Source organism: Ochotona curzoniae, unplaced genomic scaffold (assembly GCF_017591425.1).
Source record: "Ochotona curzoniae isolate NIBS_2020 unplaced genomic scaffold, NIBS_Ocur_1.0 contig_3498, whole genome shotgun sequence".
NCBI classification, from domain to species: Eukaryota; Metazoa; Chordata; class Mammalia; order Lagomorpha; family Ochotonidae; genus Ochotona; species Ochotona curzoniae.
The window spans coordinates 43,896,329-43,914,526 of NW_024465885.1; the positions used below are offsets into that span (position 1 = coordinate 43,896,329).

Consider the following 18,198-nt stretch of genomic DNA (forward strand, 5'->3'; position numbering starts at 1 on the left):
TTGATAAGGTTTTCTGTTACTGTAAGACTTTCTGGATGTTTAATAATAGCTGGTGTGGGACAGTGTTTCTGGAATATTGGTTTAAACTCAGGTATTTTTAATACCAGCTAGAAGCTGAGACCTCAGACAGGTGAAGGGCTGGAGAAACTGGCCAGAAATGAAGTGTTCCCTATTCTCTGTACGTGTTGAGTAATCTTTCAATGTTTAGTTTTTAGGGTGGACTTGTACTTGAATCAATGCAACAGTCACTAAATGTCTTCGCTGGTTTCTAATATCTTTCAAATGTACCTATAGACTTCTTGTTTTCAATGCAGATAATGATAGCAGTAAATATAAAAGCAAACAACAACAAAAAACCTTCTTAGCAGATGGTGTTTCTGCTGGCTTAAGTCAGTAGGCTTCACATGGGGAAAGTGCTGGGAGCTGCCAGCTGTGTTTTCTGGCCCCTACTGCAGCAGCCTCTCCTTCCCCTCAGTGAAGCCTGGTTTAAACCCTCCTTGCCAACCTTGATTTCTTCATCTATTTGAAGAAGAGGACTCAATTTCATGTCAGTTAAATGTTTTCTGATTGGCCATAGCACATTGAGGAATGCATCTGTCATCATTCTAAGTTGATTCTGGTTTTTTGGAAATTCTGGTGGTATAAGAGAAAGAATCCCAGAGTCCAAGAGGTAGCTGGTTGGTTTGGGAGAAGCTGAGGAAACCCTGAAACCACCCTAAATAGGAGGGTGGCTGAGGACAGGTCTGAGTCCCCAGGAGGCCCTCCGAAGGCAGTCGTCAGACCCTGTGGGAGTGGCAATAAGGAAGACAAGACCCAGAATCACGAAGTAGTTTGCCAGAAGTCACACAAAGATGTTAGCCAAACCAGCACGAAATCCGCCTTGGCTTTATGGGTCATCTGCTTCCTTCAGATCCTCTTGGAACAAACTGATAGGCAGAGCTGTGTTAAAAACCATGTAAGGCTGGCATTGTGTTCTAGTGGGTTACGCCACTAGTGCCTGCAAGTGCTGGCATCTCATATGGGCTCTCTGATTCCAGGCCCAGCTGTTCCACTTCCGATCTCGCTCCCTGCTACTGGCCTGGGAGGGCAGCAGAAGACAGCCCAGGTGTTTGAAACCCCTACTCCCAACATGGGAGACCCTAAAGGGGCTCCTGGCTCCTGGCTTCAGCCTGGCCCAGCACTGACTTGCAAACATTTGGGGAGTGAACCTGCACACACAAGATCTGATTCTCTCTCCTTCTCTCTCTCTTTCTGTAACTCTGCCTTTCAAAGAAATAAGTAAGTACTTAGAGGGGAAAGAAACCTGTGTGTCTTAGTCATTCCATTTTACAAGTAACCCTGAAATTGTGTGAAAGGGTATGTACTGAAATGGCAACAGAACATTAACTCAAGTAAAGAGATAACCATGTAAACAAGCTTCAGAGCAGTAAATGAGACGTGGATTTGACACTGTTGCTCTGACACACTTGCTCCTTCCTTCATTTGCTGTTTTTGCTTTAAAGGTCTGAGATGAATGACTGGATAGAATTGCCCGGCTGTCAATATATTACTGCTACCTCATGCACCTTTTCCTTGCCCAACTTGAATGTTTTTGATGACATTAAATTCCGTATAAGAGCAGAGAGAGGCAACAGCACTTCTGCGTGGCATATTGTGGACTCATTTATTCCGTTTCTCAAAGGTAAGACACAGTCACTGGCTGAAGTGTATGGATTCTGTAGTAAACACTGCCAGACCACTTCACTCTCCAGGTATATTCACGTGCATGGTCTAGGAACAAAAATTTCCTTAAACTTACAGCCACCTCAGGATATGGCACCATTTCAATGCTTTCTGAGTAGTGATGGTTCTCAAAGCATGGTCAGTCCCCAGGACCCTTGCAGGGTATTTGTAAAAACAAAACTTCTTTCATGATCACTTCTTTTCATTTGATTCTGTCTTGCATCCATACTGTCATTTTTTCCTAAGGAGACTGTTTAATATGTGACGGGGTACAGAGTGCACAGGTGGTTGTGAAATCCAGCAGTCTTCTTTATGAATCTAGACTCTCAATAGATTTCTTTTTTTGTTTTGTTTTGTTTTGTTTTAAAGCAAGATTTATTAGAAAAGTTGAGAAGAGAAGACTCCTGTCCTAGCGACGGGAGGGAGTTTTGAGATAGAAAGGACCCTTACCCCCTGCCACAGTGGCAGGAGGAAAAGGACCCCAGTGCTCTGCCATAGTGGCAGGAGGACAAGAAGCAAAACCCATATCAATAGATTTCTTTTTTAAATACAAAACCACACCACTTGTCTCACCAAAGTTTCTGTTAATGTGGATACTACTTTCTCTGATGCCTGCGGGTGGGTAACACAGGAAATGGCCAACCATGTTCTGATTGGTTAGAGGGCACCGATGGGGAAGGTCTTCTGCAGGTTTCCACCAGACAAAGAGGAGTCAGGGAGCTCTTAAGACCCCAAGACCTTCCTGAACCCCCTCCCCAGTGTCCCTCTGCTCTCGGGGACACCCCGTCTCCCGGGTCCCTTCCAGAGGTGCTGTCTCCGTCCTTCCTTCTCTTCACTGTCACTGGTTCACAAATAAGATTTCTCCCTCTGAAACTGAAAAAAAAGAAGCTATGTTTTCTATAATAAATATTTGCCTTGATGTAATGGGTTTATCACTGTTATTTTGAATGAATTCATAACTACTGTAAATGTTACAAGCTTTTATGTTTCACATGTTAAATACCTAGACACACACTTGTATGAACAAAAGCTTCTGGGAGCCTCAGTGATTTTCAAGTGTAGAGAGGGGGCTGGCATTACAGTGCAGTGAATTAAGCTACTGCTTGCAGAGCCCAGCATCTCATGTCTGAATTCAGATACCGCTCCATTCTGATGTGCTTGGAGAGACAGGGGAAAATGGCCCGAGTGTGTAAACTCTTACCACCCACATGGGAGTCCCAGTTCTTGTCTCCTGGCTTCAGCCTTGACCAGCCCTGGCTGTTTCAGGCCTGAACTCACAGATGAGCTCTCTCTATCTCCCCTTCCTTCTTCTCTTTTCCCTTTTCTTCTCTTACCTCCTTTTCTTTCCCTCAATTTTCTCCCACTCTTCATCCTTCCCGTCCACAGTTCACTCACTAACTAGCCTTTCACATAAATTTTTTAAAAAAGAAGTTGTGACCAAAATGTTTGAGAACCTCCATCCTTTACCACAATTCCAAAAGGAGTATCCCCTCTCTCTACTTCTTTTCCATTTCTTCTTTTTGCTGTCTCATTCCTCATCACTGCACTAGAACTCCTCACAGTCATGGCGTGATGCCCGGTGAATCCCCAGCCCTCGGCTCACTCAGCCCCTGTGGCACCCGTGCGACTTTTACCCGCTTTGCCTTCATGTACTCCGTGTGCTGAAGCTCTAAGGCCCTGCCGTCCCCTGTCTCTTTTCCTAGTTCTGATCCTGCCTCCTCCCCTGGTGTTCTCATTCTTCCAACAATCTTACAACTTTCTGACTCCATGGCCTGACCCCACAAACTCGAGGTCCCGCCTCATTCCCTCCTCTGCTCTGTGCACTTATTTCACCATTTCTTACCAAAATTTTGGCAACGATATTCAATGTCATGTCAAATTGTCAATGTTTGGATAAAGGTCTTGGTTCCCTCCCTATAATCCTACTCTTCCCACAGTTCTTTCCTACCTCAGTTTCTGATGCTACCTGTTCTTTTGTTCAGGTCACATCCTGTCAAGAAATCCTGTCCAAGTAACCTTGCAAAGTATTTGATTGTTTTCTCACTTCCTCTGCGACTAGTCTGACACCAAGCCAGTCTCACTCTGACTTTTCACTTGATTGTCATTGTTCCGCTTCCTTCCTTGGGAGTGAAGGGGGGAACTTCCAAGAGTAAATCCCTCCCAGTCTCCACCTCCAGTACCTTCTCGGGCTCTCTGGGGCTACAGAGATCTTCTTCTGTCTTCAGGTTTCCAGCTGTCCCTATCTGATCCAGTCTCTCCCTATCCCAGCCAGCCTTAATCTCCTATTGTCTGGTTCGCTGTCTGTGCCATTTTAAATTATATTTCATGCTAAGTATGTTCCCATCTTAGGGGCATTTCACTTAATCTTCCTTGATCTGGAATGTAGTTTTCCTTTATTTAGGCCCGATCTCCAGTGTTATTCACAGAGAAACTATATCTGACCAGTTGAACTACAAAATGCTATTCTTTGCACCTTAAAAATATTATTTACATGAAAGCAGAGTTCTAGAGAGAGACACAGAACCATTCTTCCATCTATTGGTTCACTCTCTGCATGTGTGCTGCAGCACTGAGCCTCCAGCCAGAAGCTTCTTCCCAGATCCCAATGTGCAGAAGAAGCCCAGAATCTTGGGCCATCTTCTACCTCTCTTCCCACACCTTAGCAGGGAGCAGGATCAGAAGTGGAGCAGCCAGGACTGGAACCCATACCCATGTAGGATGTGAACATGCAGGCAGCAGCATTATCCATCACGCAACCCTGGCACTTCTTTGCCCTTTGTTTCAATGTGGTTTCCCATAGAGTACACATGACTGCATGTATTTCTGAGAGGCCCTTTTTTGCCACATACCCCAAGAAAGTAAGCCTCCCCAGCGTATCCCTCTGTTTGACTAGGCCAGGAACGGAGAAGTGCTTGGATTTGTTTGCTGAGTGAGTGTTCTTGGCACTGTGATAACAGAGTGACACAAGAATTGTTTCCATTTTTACAGCTCAGATTGGTCCTCCGAAAGTACACTTAGAAGCTGAATATAAGGCAATAATAATAAGAATCACTCCTTCCAGGGCAAAAATGTGGCTTACGGAGAGACAATGGTTTACATACCACGTGGTTATCTGGAAAAACTCTTCAAGCACAGAAGTAAGCATTAACTTCACCCTCGTTGATGTGAGAAGAAAATGAGGTCACTTAATTCTGACATTGCATTTCTCTTTTTCAATACTAGAACAGAAATCTAACGGTTTATCCCAGAGATACAATTTATGAACTCTCACCGGCGACTACTTACTGTCTAAAAGTGAGGGCAGAGCTAACTGAATACAGCATGGAGGGCATCTACAGCCCTATCTACTGTGCGATGACCAAAGGTGAGGAGGAGGCCTCTCTCCATGTCCATAGCTCAGGAACGGGCCAGATGGCAGTGTCAGCATTTCCCCGTAACTGCTGAGATTCTTGTGATGGGTTAGTAAACATTCAAACAAAACCATTGTTTAGCATTCACGTAAGCCAACGTGTTAGGTAATTTTTGTCTCAAGTAAATAGCAATGGAAATGAATTTTGTTTAGATTTCCAGAGGTTTCCGAATGGCAGAAATTGGTTTTATCGGTACAGAATCCATAAAAAGGGGCAGATAATTCCTTCCAGAAAGCAACCCTCTACAAGTGAAATGTTAAAACATGCCAGCATCTCTATATCGGTGCCATCATTCCAATAATTTAGGTCCACGATGGCAGTTGACTTTTATCTGTTGTAAGTTTAATGTGCTTTTATTTTTAAAATCAAATAATACAAAGGACTTAAGACACAGTTTCTTTCTGCTGTCTTCCTCCATTCTGATTAGCAGAAGTAAGCATTCCTAGCAGTTTGTGTATAGCCTTCCATGCTTTTTATCAGGGTTTATATAAACATGTACACATGTAAGCATGTGGTTTTTTATTTACAACGGGGGTCCTGCTAGGTGTGTTTATCTTAAGACTTGTCTATTTAACCCAGTTTGCAGTGGATATCTTTCTAGAGAGATGCGTGGCCAGCTGCGCTGTAGTACACTGTGTGAGCCTTAACTCTCTTCGTGATTACAAAGTCACGATAAGAACGCATGCCTGGAAGGTGTGCCTGTGAGGAATGTCACCATATGTTGTCTCGCTAGGGAAACAGTGTATGCTTTTTGAACATATTCTTTGACTTCTAGTGGAATATAAACTGCCTCCACCGGAAAATGTACAAGTTGATGTTGAAAATCACAACTATGTTCTTAAGTGGGATTACGTGCTTACAAACGTGACCTTCCAAGCTCAGTGGCGCCAGTAAGTTCACACGTACATCTGCCTTTGGTCCTGCTTTCACCCTGCTGCAGCTCCCTGCAACCCCTTGCATAAGAATGACTGACTGAGAGGTGGCATGATATACTAGCAGCTTGGGAATTTTCATTCTAGCACCAGCTCTGCTAGAAACCAGCTGGATGCAATGAGATAATCCCTTGTTGGGCCTCAGTCTCTTCATTTATGGTAAAATGAGTGTATTCGAATACAAAAGGTTTTCTGTTTCTCTGTAGCAAATTCCACAGACTTGGCATCTTTTAAAAATGTGTTTAGGGATCAGCATTGTGGTGCAGTGACTATGCCACAGGGTGACTCTGGCATCCCTAGGAGCATCAGTTCAAGCCCAAGCTGCTCTGCTTCTCATCCAGCTCCCTGCTAATCCACCTGGGAAAGCAGTGGAAGATGGCCCAAGTGCCGTGGCCTCTTCTACTCATGTGGAAGACTTAGATAGGGTTCTGGGCTCCTGGGTTCAGGCTGGCTCAACCCTGGCTTTTGTATCCATTTGGGGAGTGAACCAGCAAGCACTTGGAACATATTCTGTCTGTCTCTCTTCCCCCCTCTCTCTCACTAAGACTTCTAAATATATCTTAAAAAGACAGACAGCAAGATCTTCCATCCACTGTATCAAACCCCAGGTGAGGCATTGTCAGGAGCTGAGCCAATCTGAAGCCCGGAGCCAAGAGCTTCTTCCAGGCCTCCTGCATGGGTGTAGGGTCCCAAACATTGGGCCATCCTCCACTACTTTTCTTTTAAGATTTATTTATTTATTGGAAAGTCAGATATACAGAGATGAAGTGAGACAGAGAGGAAGAGCTTCCGTCCGATGATTCACTCCCCAAGTGAGCGCATCGCCCAATACCATGCCGACCCAAGGCCAGGATCCAGGAACTTCTTCCAGGTCTCCCACAAGAGTGCAGGGTCCCTAAGCCTTGGGCCGTTCTCGACTGCTTTCCCAGGCACATGCAGGGAGCTGAATGGGAAGTGGAGCTGCCGGGTTTAGAACCGGTACCCATGTAGGATCCTGGGATGTTCAAGGCGAGGACTTTAACCACTAGTCCACTGCACCAGGCCCTATCCTCCACTACCATCCCAGGCCAGTGGCAGCAAGCTGGATGAGACGTGAAGCATCTGGGACACAAACCAGCAACCATGTGGTATGCCAGCACATGCAAAGATAGGATTTAACCCCTGTGCCATTGTGCTAGACTCTAAATAAATCTTTTAAAAGATAAAACAAGCCAAACAACCCTCAGAACACTACGTTGCTATGAGTCCGGTGTCCAATACTGGTTTGATGAATCCTCGGCTAGCACTGCAGTCATCAGCTGGGACTCTTGTCTCGTGCAAGACTTGGTGGCCTCTCCCAAGCTCTCAGGTTGTTGGCAGCTGTGGAGTTTGTGGTGGCCCTCTCCTTGGGGACCATGCACGGGACAGAATCACCTCCAGACTCCACCCTGAAAGCTTATCCAGTAGGTCAGGCTCACCACTGGGGGATAAACTCAGACACTCTCAGGTTAGAACCCTCATTACCTCTGCCCAGCCTTTTCTCCTTGGCCATGGACTGTGACCCAATCCTGGGATTAGGGCACCAATCTTATTTACAGTCCTGCATATCACATGGAACAGGCATCTGGAGGCCGTCATAGAATCATGCCTACAACCTTGGGGAGGATGCCTTGGAGTAACAGAGTATTTGTATATGGGAGAATTGTAAGAAAGAAGGTGACCAGGAGCCAGCATGGGGACAAAGCAAGTCAATCTTCGAGCTGCAGTACTGGCATCTTTACTTTTGGTCCAGCTCCTGGCCAGTGGCCTAGGAAACCCAGCAGAATATGGCTCAAGTCATTGGGCCCCTACACCCACATGGGAGACCAAAAAGAAGCTCCAGGCTCTCAACTTCAGATCAGATCAGCTCTGACCATTGTGACTATTTAGGGAGTGAACCAGCAGATAGAAGAGTGTTCTCTGTCTGTAACTCTGGCTTTCAAATGAAATAAATAAATTTTTTTAGAAAGAAAAAATAATGGAAGTAAAAAGCAAGTTGATGGATAGAATGAGAGCAGCTCAGCCTGTCCTGTAGGCCTCTGAGAACCAGTGGGAATTCTGCACTGGGAAATTGGTACCCTGAGCTGTGTGCTTGAGCACTCTTAACCTGGTGGTGTACCAGGTGCGTGATCATCAACTTCCAAACAGGCAAAGCCCCCTTTCTAATGTTGAGTAACTTTGACAATGCAAATACTCCCTCCCTGCCACCGTCAACGTGCCAGCAGCATGTCCCTGGAGCGAGATTGGGAAGCCACACACAGTGACGCCCTGTTGTGTATAGTCTTCCACCCCATAGAGCAGATAGACCTGAGTATCTTCAAGAACACAGGAAGATAACAGGACAGAAAGAGGCTTGAGTGTGCGGTAGCTTTGTCCTCAATCCGTTTTGTGGTGTGTGTGTTTATAATTTGGCTTTCTTGTAATGGCTGTGTTAAGAGTGTGATTGTTTCCTGGCTGTAATGGAACAGTGGCTGTGGTACTCTCACCATTGTTTTGCTTCCATGCCTCCTCCTGCATGCAGCACTCTCCCTTTGGCTTTGTGATCGTGTTGGTCCCTCCCACAGTACTGGGAGACTCACTACAGGACAGCTTCTCTATGACCTTAGCTCCTAACAGTGCCTGGCAGATTGTAAGAACTCAGTAAACATTACTTCATTCATCTGTTTCAACTTTTGAAACTTTTTTTCTCTTAAAAGTGCCTATTTAAAATGGTCTCCTGAGGACCAAGCAGGGGAATGGAAACAAATTCCTGGCTGTGAAAATGTCAGAGGAACCCAGTGTGTCTTTCCTCAGGAAGTTCTTCCACAAAGAATTATGTATTCATATTCACTCCGTGTACGTGCAATGGATGGAAATAACACATCCCTTTGGTCAAAAGAGAAGGAGTTTGAGAGTCAAAAACAAAGTAAGAATGATAGTTGTGACTTGGCATGATAATTCTCCACCTCAGAGCAAGTTCTTCAAAGCATCTAATGCTACGTCATGTCTCTGAATTTGTCCCCAGCTACCATCCCTCCTCCAGTTCTCAATGTGAAAACCATGGGTGACGCACTGCACGCCTATGTTGGACCCTCACAGGAATCTACAGACCTGCATGGCTCACTCATCTATGAAATCGTTTACTGGGAAAACACTTCAAGTACTGAGGTAAAATGACTCTATAAGGTTGTAACTTGGGGTTGTGACTGACTTGCAGGGACATAGCTTGAATTTAACATTTGAGAGAAACCTCTCAACTTGAGCACTTTTTGATGAGCCCTGCTGTTTATGAGGAATGTTTGCCACTCCCATACCCCCACTGACTCCTGTCTTACTTGGTGGAGTTGTGGGTCAATCTGCCTCAAGGACCCACCCGAGTCCAGCACTACAGAATCAGTCTCTGGGACTAGGATTCAGAGATTTGCTCTTTTTTTAACTTAATTCTCAGGATTTCTCAACCCTGTTGAGTTTTGAGACAGACCACTGCTGTGGTACAACCTTCCCGTGCATAGCTGGACTGTAGGACACTTAGCCACACTGCTGGCCTCTGCACTCCCTCCCAGTTGTCGTACCCAAAACCACCATCTGCAGGCACTGTAACGTGTCCCTGGCAGCACCTCCAAGGGCACAGAGCCTGACTTGCAAGGCAGAAAAATTCTTAACTATCCATGTGCCAACAAAGTTCAGCTTTGGCCAACCAAGTCCCGCTCCTTAGCATCCCATCACACAGTAGGAGAGCAACTGGGGAGAAAAATGTCTCTTCATTAGGGTAATAAAGAAAAAAGGGATGAACTAGTGAATGCAAGACAAGGATGCTCACAAGCACATGACAAGACCACAGGATCTGTGAATTACTCCTGCCAGGGTGGCAACATCTCAGAGCCTAGGGTATAGTAGGGCTGCTTGGTCCTGTGGCCAACGTCTTTTTCTATTACAAGTGTCAGCAGATTCCAAGGAAGCTGCTGCCTTCAGTGTTACTCTTGACTTCCCTTCATCTGCAGTGTGAGTTAGCCCAGGGAGAACTACGATCAGGATTCCATATTTCCTTCTTCTTCCACCACTAGATTGTGTAGCCTTGAGTAAAGCTCAGACACTGCTCTGCGCAAAAATGGTCTTCACAGCAACCAAACATGTCAAACGGATACTTGTAGGATATTAATTGATTTGGCATGTAGAGCGGGATTCAGTTAGCAAACACATTGCTTGGCTAACAGGGGAGACAGTGGGAATTCCAGCTGCTGCTCAGCCAGCAATTGAGCTGGAGGAAACCTCTATTTCAAGTGGTGGGAGGTGTGGCTCGGTGCTTCTGTTAACCACAAGGACAGCATGAGCCTCATGCGCCTTGCTCCAGGAAGGCTGAGAGACCAACTGCAAGAGCAGAGCTAAGCTGGCGCATAGCCTCGCTAAGGGCTCCACTGTCAGTCCATGACTTAGGAGTGAAAAAAATGGTTGGTAGGTATATTGTGGCAATAGCAGATCAGTACAAACAGAAGCAGTAAGCACCCTCATTTGCACATCATCAAATGAGGCACCAAGAGCCATACAGCTGACGTTTATTCTTCCTTCAAACAAGGGGTCTTCAGAAACTTCATGGAAATTTGTAGTATGAAAAAACTACACATGGATTTCATTATGCTTTGTATAAAAATAAACATTTTAATTTCCATTTTGTTGCAAACTTTTTGAAGCATTTGCTTAAAGACAGTTGGAATCCTAAGCCACTATAAATAATAACCATACCACTTAAACCAAACCAGCTTGTACTCTAAAGATAACATTGTCCTGTTCTAGCATACACTTTGTCACAACAAACATTTTTCACTTTATATGATTTACTTACAATGAGCTGTGTGAAACTACTTTGTTTCCTAAACAAAGACCAAATATATGCGAGAGGCTAATACTAGAATGAACATGAAAGAATTTAGAAAATATGTATCAATACCCTTCGCTGATTGCATGAAGTAACTAAACATTATCCATGATTTGTTTTTTTACAGAGAAAAATTCGACAAGAAGGCAATGATTTTACTTTTCCTGACTTGAAACCACTGACCCTATATTGTTTCAAAGCCAGAGCACTCATGCGTGAAGAGCCCAATCAAAGCAGTGAATTTAGTGATGTTATATGTGAGAAAATAAAACCAGGTCAGAATCCTTTATCTCTATATAGATACTCAACATTACTCAGTACACTGAAAATTGTAAAACAGTCCCTTCTGTAATACTCATGTCATAAACTGTGTGAATGAAAAACTGACTTTCAAGCCAGTTCTTTCCCCTTTTAGAAACTATTTTAATGTGCAGTACTTTTGGATGCTTTCTAGTTCATCCAATATCTACATAATTCTTTGATTACTGCTCCTTGACATTTAATAAAACTGTCAGTTCAGCAAAATGTTTTTATACAGTCCTCAATTATTATGTGCAAATCACGTAGTTCAGTTGTGAATTTTTATTGGGAAGGCAGAATTACAAAGAAGGAGAGACAAAGAGAGATCTTGCATCTATCTGCTGGTTCACTCCCCCAGTGGCCGCAGCTGCCAGAGCTGGGCCAGTCCAGAACCAGGAGCTTCTTCCAGGTCTTCTGCATGGGTGCGGGGACCCAAGAACTTGTGCTGGATTCTCCTGCTTTCCCAGGCCATTAGCAAGGAGCTGGATTAGAAGTGGAGCCGCTGGACCACAAATCAGTCCCCAAATGGGATGCCAAAGCTACAGGCAGAGTCTTAGCCTGATATGCCGCCAATCCTACCCCTCCACCACTGCCGTCAATTTATTTTTTAATATTTAGTTCCTGCAAAGATGAGAGTGAAAAAGAGAGAACACCCGTCTATTGGTTTAGTCCCCAGGTGCCTGCAACAGCCAGGACTGGAGCCAGAAGCTAGGCTCTCCGTCTAGGTTTCCCAGAGGGGTGGGCTGGGCCGTGGTCATTGAAGTCATCATCACTGCCCCCCAGGACCTGCACTGTCAAGAGGCTGGAACTGAGCAGCATAGCCTGCTCCTCCAGTGTGGAATGCAGGTGCCTGAGCGAGGAGGCCAAACACCTGCCCAAGTGTGAATTTGTTTTGCATGGAGGAACGGTATAGTCTCCACGTGTACAGTTTCCAGTGTTGGCTAGCACAGGCTCAAGCCAGGAAGGGGAGCTCAGTGTGTGTGTGTGTTGCAGAAGTACTTTACTGTTCTGGCCTGTCAGCTGTGCAGTCCTCTGCTCTTCAGCTCGCAGGGAAGCCTTGACACGTGGAGCAGGCTGCCTGTAGTTGCCATGTCCTCAGTGCCACAGACAGGCAATTCAGGGTGTGAGTGTGCAGGTTGCAGTGTGTCCTCTCTGTGACGGGTCTCTAGCTTCAGCTGGCAGCACGAGCGTGTCCCCAGCAGCACTGATGCTGAGTGCCGTTTGTGTATTTCAGGTGATATGTCCAGAACCTTGCTGCTGGTCACAGCAGTCTGCGCCGTCCTCCCTGTTCTCCTGGTTGTCACGTTCGTCGCCAAGTGCCTCCTGAAGTACCTCTGCTCTGTGTTCTTCCCGTCCCCAAAGCCGCCTTCCAGCATAGCTGAAGTAGGTGCCTTTGCTTTGTCAAGCTAGGAAATGAACAAACACATCTGTTGGACTTCGACAGATTATTTAAGTTATCTTAGAATCAAGGAAAAAGATCAAACTGATTGTGTATTTTTCTTAGATTCCATACATTAACCTTGGGTACATACAGTGTCATTTATTGATAGTGCTGCTAATGTGAATCTCGTATTTGTATTATTGACCATGATAACATAGCACAGAATAGTAAAGTTTGCCATTAGTTTCGTATTTTCCTGGCAGTTTGGTTACTGTGGCGCATGTTTTACCAGAAAACAGAAAGTATCTGTTTTTTTCACCACATAACAACAACAAGAAAAAAGTTCTGTCACTGTATAAAGTGCATTTTGCAGAGGAGGAGGTCACAAGTTGAGCTAGACACATCATTTCCCATCAGTTTCTCTTTGGCACACGGTGCAATTGGGGTGCCAGGTGACCTGGACGGGTTTCCAGCTTGCCTCATTCAGAGGGTCCCAGCCTGGGCATTGGTGAGGGTCCGAGGGCTGCAGCCTAGTGTACACTGCGGCTGGGCAGCTGTGCACAGAGCCCTTCCCGGCATGCAGGCAGGCCCCGCAGGGCTGGGAACAGACCCGCTGAGGCAGCCTCCTGTGGGGGAGGAACGCAGGAGACACACCAGGCCACCAGCGCTCTGGCTGCTCAGGGAACAGGAGCTGTTCTACACTCCCGTACTGCTCTACCTGCCTTATGCTCAGAACCATTATATTTTTTAAGACTTTCTCTCTCTTTTTTTTTTAAGATTTCTCTTATTTTTATTTAAAAGGTAGAGTTACATGAGAAATAAAGAGCTCCCATCTATTAGTACACGCCCCAAGTGTTCACAACAGCCAGAACTGAGCTGATCCAAAGCCAGGAGCTCCCTCCGGGTCTTCCCAGTGGATGCAGGGTCCCAAGGATCTGAGTCATTGTCGGCTGCCATACCAGGCCACTAGCAGAGAGCTGGACCAGAAGCAGAGCAGCTGGCATATGGGATGCCAGCACCACAACAGAATACTACACGGCACTAGTTCCCAAAGCCATTTTTTTTAAAGAATTTTTTTTAATTTTATTAATTGCATTGCATTATGTGACACAGTGTTTTGGGCGCTGGGATTCCCCCCACCCCTCCCCAAACCCTCTCCCCATGGTAGATTTCTCCACCTTGCTGCGTACCACAGTTCAAATTCAGTTGAGGTTCTTTCATTGGAAGTATTTACCAAGCATAAAGTCCAGTGTCTTATTATCTTAGTGGGTTCAACGATTTCTTGGTGAGACCATCTCTGGTCTGAAGGTAAAGCCAGCAAAGCATCATCCCAATCAAAGGCCCCGACATAACATCAACAGCCATTTACAACTCAAGGCATCAATTGACATGACATTGATTAATAGTATGTTGATAGGAAGATGCGGTTTCTTAACTACATCCTGTGACCTCTTCATAGACATTTCAATTTTGGCTTGTATTCAACCTGATACGATACAGTTATCAGTTTAGGTACAATACATTTTTTTTTTTTAGGATGGGCTGTGCAAAGAAATCCCCTATACCCCAGTGAGGTGTAACTAATCTTTATGTCCCACCTAGTGAGGCATGTTTGGGACCATGCTGGCCTTTCCTGTCTGATGCTAAGCTTTCCTTGTTGTTGTCTGTCCATTCTAGATTTTTTTTTGTTTGTATATATGTTTGTTTGTTTGTTTTAAGGGGTTACTGGAGCGATCCTAATGGTCACCGTGAGGGAGGGTGGGGACCCAGAGCCAGAGCCAGGCAAGGACCAGAGAAACCTCGCCTCCCTAGTCCTGAAGGAAGTTTATTGTTCTTCTGTTTCTTCAGACCACTCAGGGCTCTGGGCCATCATTCCGATGGCGCTGGTTTCTGCACTGCAGAGATTGGACTTCTTCCATCCCCTTGGAGGCTGCTGATGGGGGTGGGTCACCTCAGAGTCCTCGGCCTCCGAAGGCACTCCTATTCCCCGTGGTTCCCAATGCCATTATTAAAAAGTCATAACAGTCACTGATGATTCCTAATTGGACCAGGAAAAGGTCCTTCCTCATGTGTGCTGCTTCTCAATACACAGTTCTTCTGAGGACACGTAATTGTTTTTTTCTGTTGCTAACTGAAATTTCCACAACTAGTATTCATCCTTCCCTGGTTAAGCTATAATGCCCTTGCTGGTGACAGGTGGCAGTGTCGTGATGCATTTGGTGGGGCCTCGCTTGACGTTTTAATCACATGCCAGGAAGCAGGCATAAGAAATTAAAGCCATCAGAACCCTAAGAGTATTTCCATCATTTTAAACCATCCGTTTCTCTTCTTCCCCTTTTTTGGTAAATTAGTGTCTCTCCGAACAATATTTAGAGAATATCCTGCTTTCACCTTCTGAGGAGAAAACGGAACAGTGTTTCGTGATTGAAGGCGCAACTGTGATCCCTAGAGAGGAAGGCATCAACAACACCAACGAAGACCTCAAGAAGTACAGTTCCCAGACGAGTCAAGATTCGGGCAACTATTCCAACGAAGATGAAAGCAGAAGTAAAACAAGCACGGACTCTCTACACCTGGAAAGCGGCTGAGCAGAGAAGTGCCATCTGCAACACTGAATGTGGAGTGTTCCCCAGCTAGTCTGAGCTCCTCGCTCCACTCTGGAACCACGCAGAAGGGAACTCGCTTCCTGGGGAAGGGGAAAACACGTCTCCAAAGTCCTCTGAGCACGTCAAAGCACTTTGCCTGCTAAAGAGGAAACAGCAGGAACCAGGGAAGGCTTTCTATGTTCCTGTCCACGTATAAAAACTGGAAAAGCTGTGTTGGCCGTGACTTTGAAGATTTCAGCTGCAGAAGGGAGCCACACGTATCCCGAGCCCCGCCCCAGCAGCTGCAGGCATTTGTGTCCCAATCCCAGCGTGCTACTTGGTTCTGCATTTCTGGAGACAGTGCGTCATGATTGTTTACCACCAAGATAGGCCCATTAGGGATTTATGCAGAGGTTTCAAACACCATTGTCACTCTGTGCTTCACAATGTCACTCGCCATGAAGAGTAGCAAAATGTTCGGCAGAAGGGCAATGCTTAAATCTGAGGAAATGCCACCCCTGTATCCTGAGAACATTGACCCCTGCCCGTAGATACTTCTCCTCGTATGAGATTAAAACCAGGTCATCTTCAAGCTATGCATTTAAACTTCCTGATGCCTGATTTCACTGCACAGCAACTCGGGAGTGGAGTTGATAACCGTTGACATTCCGGAGAAAGGACTGTCTAACTAGAGCAGTGACTGTTAGAGTTGTTGGTTACAGGTCCATCACTGGGTGCACAAGGAGTCCTGGCACCAAAATGGCAGTAGTGGCAAAGCATAAGAAGAGGAGGACCTGCAGAGGAAAGCAGCAGGTAATGATGGAAAAGACAGAAGAAGGGTGTGTATCGGCAGCTTCAGGGTTCAGCCCCTGTGTTTAGCCCAGAGCCTCACCTGTGCACCATGAGTGCCACGGCCAGCCTCTCAGAGTTCTTCACGTATGGGGGACTTGGGGCAGGGTGAGCAGGTGTATCCAAGAAGAAAAACCTCAGTTTCCAACTATAGGATGCCTTCCGAGATACCCGGGCTTCCTTGAACTGGGTTATACATGGATATACACGTTCATGGCCTTGAAGCCCAGCCTCTTCCAGGACCCGCGCTGGCTCCCAGCTCTCCTCTCCATAGACAGGCCCATTCTCCAGGCTGCCCTGACCATTCAGGCAGGGGAGACAGGGCCACATCCTGACCCTGTCAACATCACTGCACTGATTCAGTGATCGCAGCCAGCATTTCTGGCCCCGCATTCCCACAGGGGAAAACCCATCCCAGATGGGGTTTCCAAGAAGCAGGCATGCCTTTACAGGGTGTGCAGATGGAGAAGAGACTCTGAGGCAGCTGCTAGGCCCCAGGATGTGCCAGGACACGACAACCATCTGGGTTCTACCAGGACTAGATCCCAAGCAGCATCAGAAATTTTGTTCTGGCCCCATCTCTTAAGGTGTGCCTAGGAAACTCCATCCCAGCCCACAGGAGGTGCTCCCTGTCACCTGCTTAGAGGCAGGGGCTCAGTTGGAGGGGACAGGGTAGGAGGGGAGATGTGTGGTCTCTGTGAACAGTCGCGTTTACTTAGAAATACCACGCACTTTGAGGCATCCAATAAACTGTCTCCATAATGAGACTATTGTCCCCCTTCTCGATGCTGGCTGTCCTCTAAGGATATCTGTGAAAGACTTGTATAATTCAAGACAGAAATGTTACATTAATTGTTAGCATGATGTGTAACTACTGTGTGTCATTGTGTGTGTGAATGTGGGCCTGTAAACAGAGGCATACATTCAATAACCTACACAGGGCAGCCCATGATCTGGGCCTGAGCCCTGAGTATTCCTTGGATATTCATGTGGATTCTAATTAAAATTTCCAAAATACTGCTTAGAGACTAGGGACTGAAACTGGCACAGCAAGTAAAGTTGCTACCTGTGGCACCAGCATCCCATTTTGGTGCCGATTTGAGACTCGTGTGCTCCACTTCCAGGCTGGCTTCCTGAAAGTGGCCTGAGAGAAGCAGCAGCAGATTGCCCAAGTGTTTGGGCTGCTGCACCCTCATGGAAAACTGGATTGAAGTTCCTGGCTCTTGGATTTGGCCTGACCCAGTGCTCACTGTTGGTGCCTTCCAGGGAGTGAACCAGCAGTTGGAAGATACCCCTCTTCTCTGTCTTGTCCTTTTGTTTCTGTATCTCTCACTTTCCAGTTAATAAGGACTACATCTTTCAAAAATAATATTCTAAATGTTATATAAAACCCATACCCTCCAATTCTAACCCTGGGACCACTGACCTCTGAGCGAGTGTGTGTGTGTGTGTGTGTGTGTGTGTGTGTGTGTGTGTGTGTGTGTGTGTGTGTGTGGTGTCTTCCCACTGGAACAGGTGCAGCATGGGAGCAGGAGTTGGATTTCACTCTGCACTAAGTCCCCAGCACCACCTGCCACCTCTCATAGAAGGTGCTTAGAACATAGTCATGACATGAATGGGATGTAAAGTGAGAACCAGGCAATGTTTCTGAATGTGTGTTTTACTGGGTTATATGTTTTGTTATATTTGTACCTTAACCTTACTGAAAATATCATATCTAAAACAAACTGAAACCAAAAGGTCTTTGTGCTTAAACTTAATAAACTGTTATGTGCTAAAGGTGTCGCTGCTAATGCCTTTCAAAGATCCTGGTGGTGCCCTGTGCAATGACACGATGGCTAAATCCTCACCTTGTAAACACTGGGATCCCATATGGGCTCTGGTTCGTGTCCTGGCTGTTCTACTTCCCATGCAGCTCCTTGCTTAGGACCTGGAAAAGCAGCAGAGGATGGCCCAAAGTCTTCACTACCCACACCCGTGTGGGAAACAGAAGAAGCTCCTGGCTTTGGATCAGCTCACCTCTGGCCATTGTTGCCACTTACGGAGTAAACCAGAGGGTGGAAGATCTCTCTGTCTTTCCTTCTCTCCAGAAATCTGATCTGTCTTTCTAATAAAAATAAGTATATTTTAGAGATACTGGTGACTGGAG

General features: G+C 46.0%; 1 protein-coding gene across 2 annotated transcripts in view; it reads left to right on the plus strand.

Annotated features, from left to right (window-relative positions):
* The window catches only part of LOC121156797 (interferon alpha/beta receptor 1-like), a 29,596-nt gene extending 13,510 nt beyond the window's left edge, over positions 1-16,086 (plus strand). For both annotated transcript variants that reach the window (XM_040980751.1, XM_040980752.1), the window contains 9 exons: positions 1,503-1,681; positions 4,711-4,859; positions 4,945-5,086; positions 5,908-6,022; positions 8,779-8,987; positions 9,087-9,229; positions 11,062-11,209; positions 12,469-12,617; positions 14,967-16,086. In XM_040980751.1, coding sequence (XP_040836685.1) covers positions 1,503-1,681; positions 4,711-4,859; positions 4,945-5,086; positions 5,908-6,022; positions 8,779-8,987; positions 9,087-9,229; positions 11,062-11,209; positions 12,469-12,617; positions 14,967-15,203 — 1,471 coding nt within the window. In that variant the 3' untranslated portion in view covers positions 15,204-16,086. The remainder of the gene's footprint in view (positions 1-1,502; positions 1,682-4,710; positions 4,860-4,944; positions 5,087-5,907; positions 6,023-8,778; positions 8,988-9,086; positions 9,230-11,061; positions 11,210-12,468; positions 12,618-14,966) is intronic.
* The last annotated feature ends 2,112 nt before the right edge of the window (positions 16,087-18,198 follow it).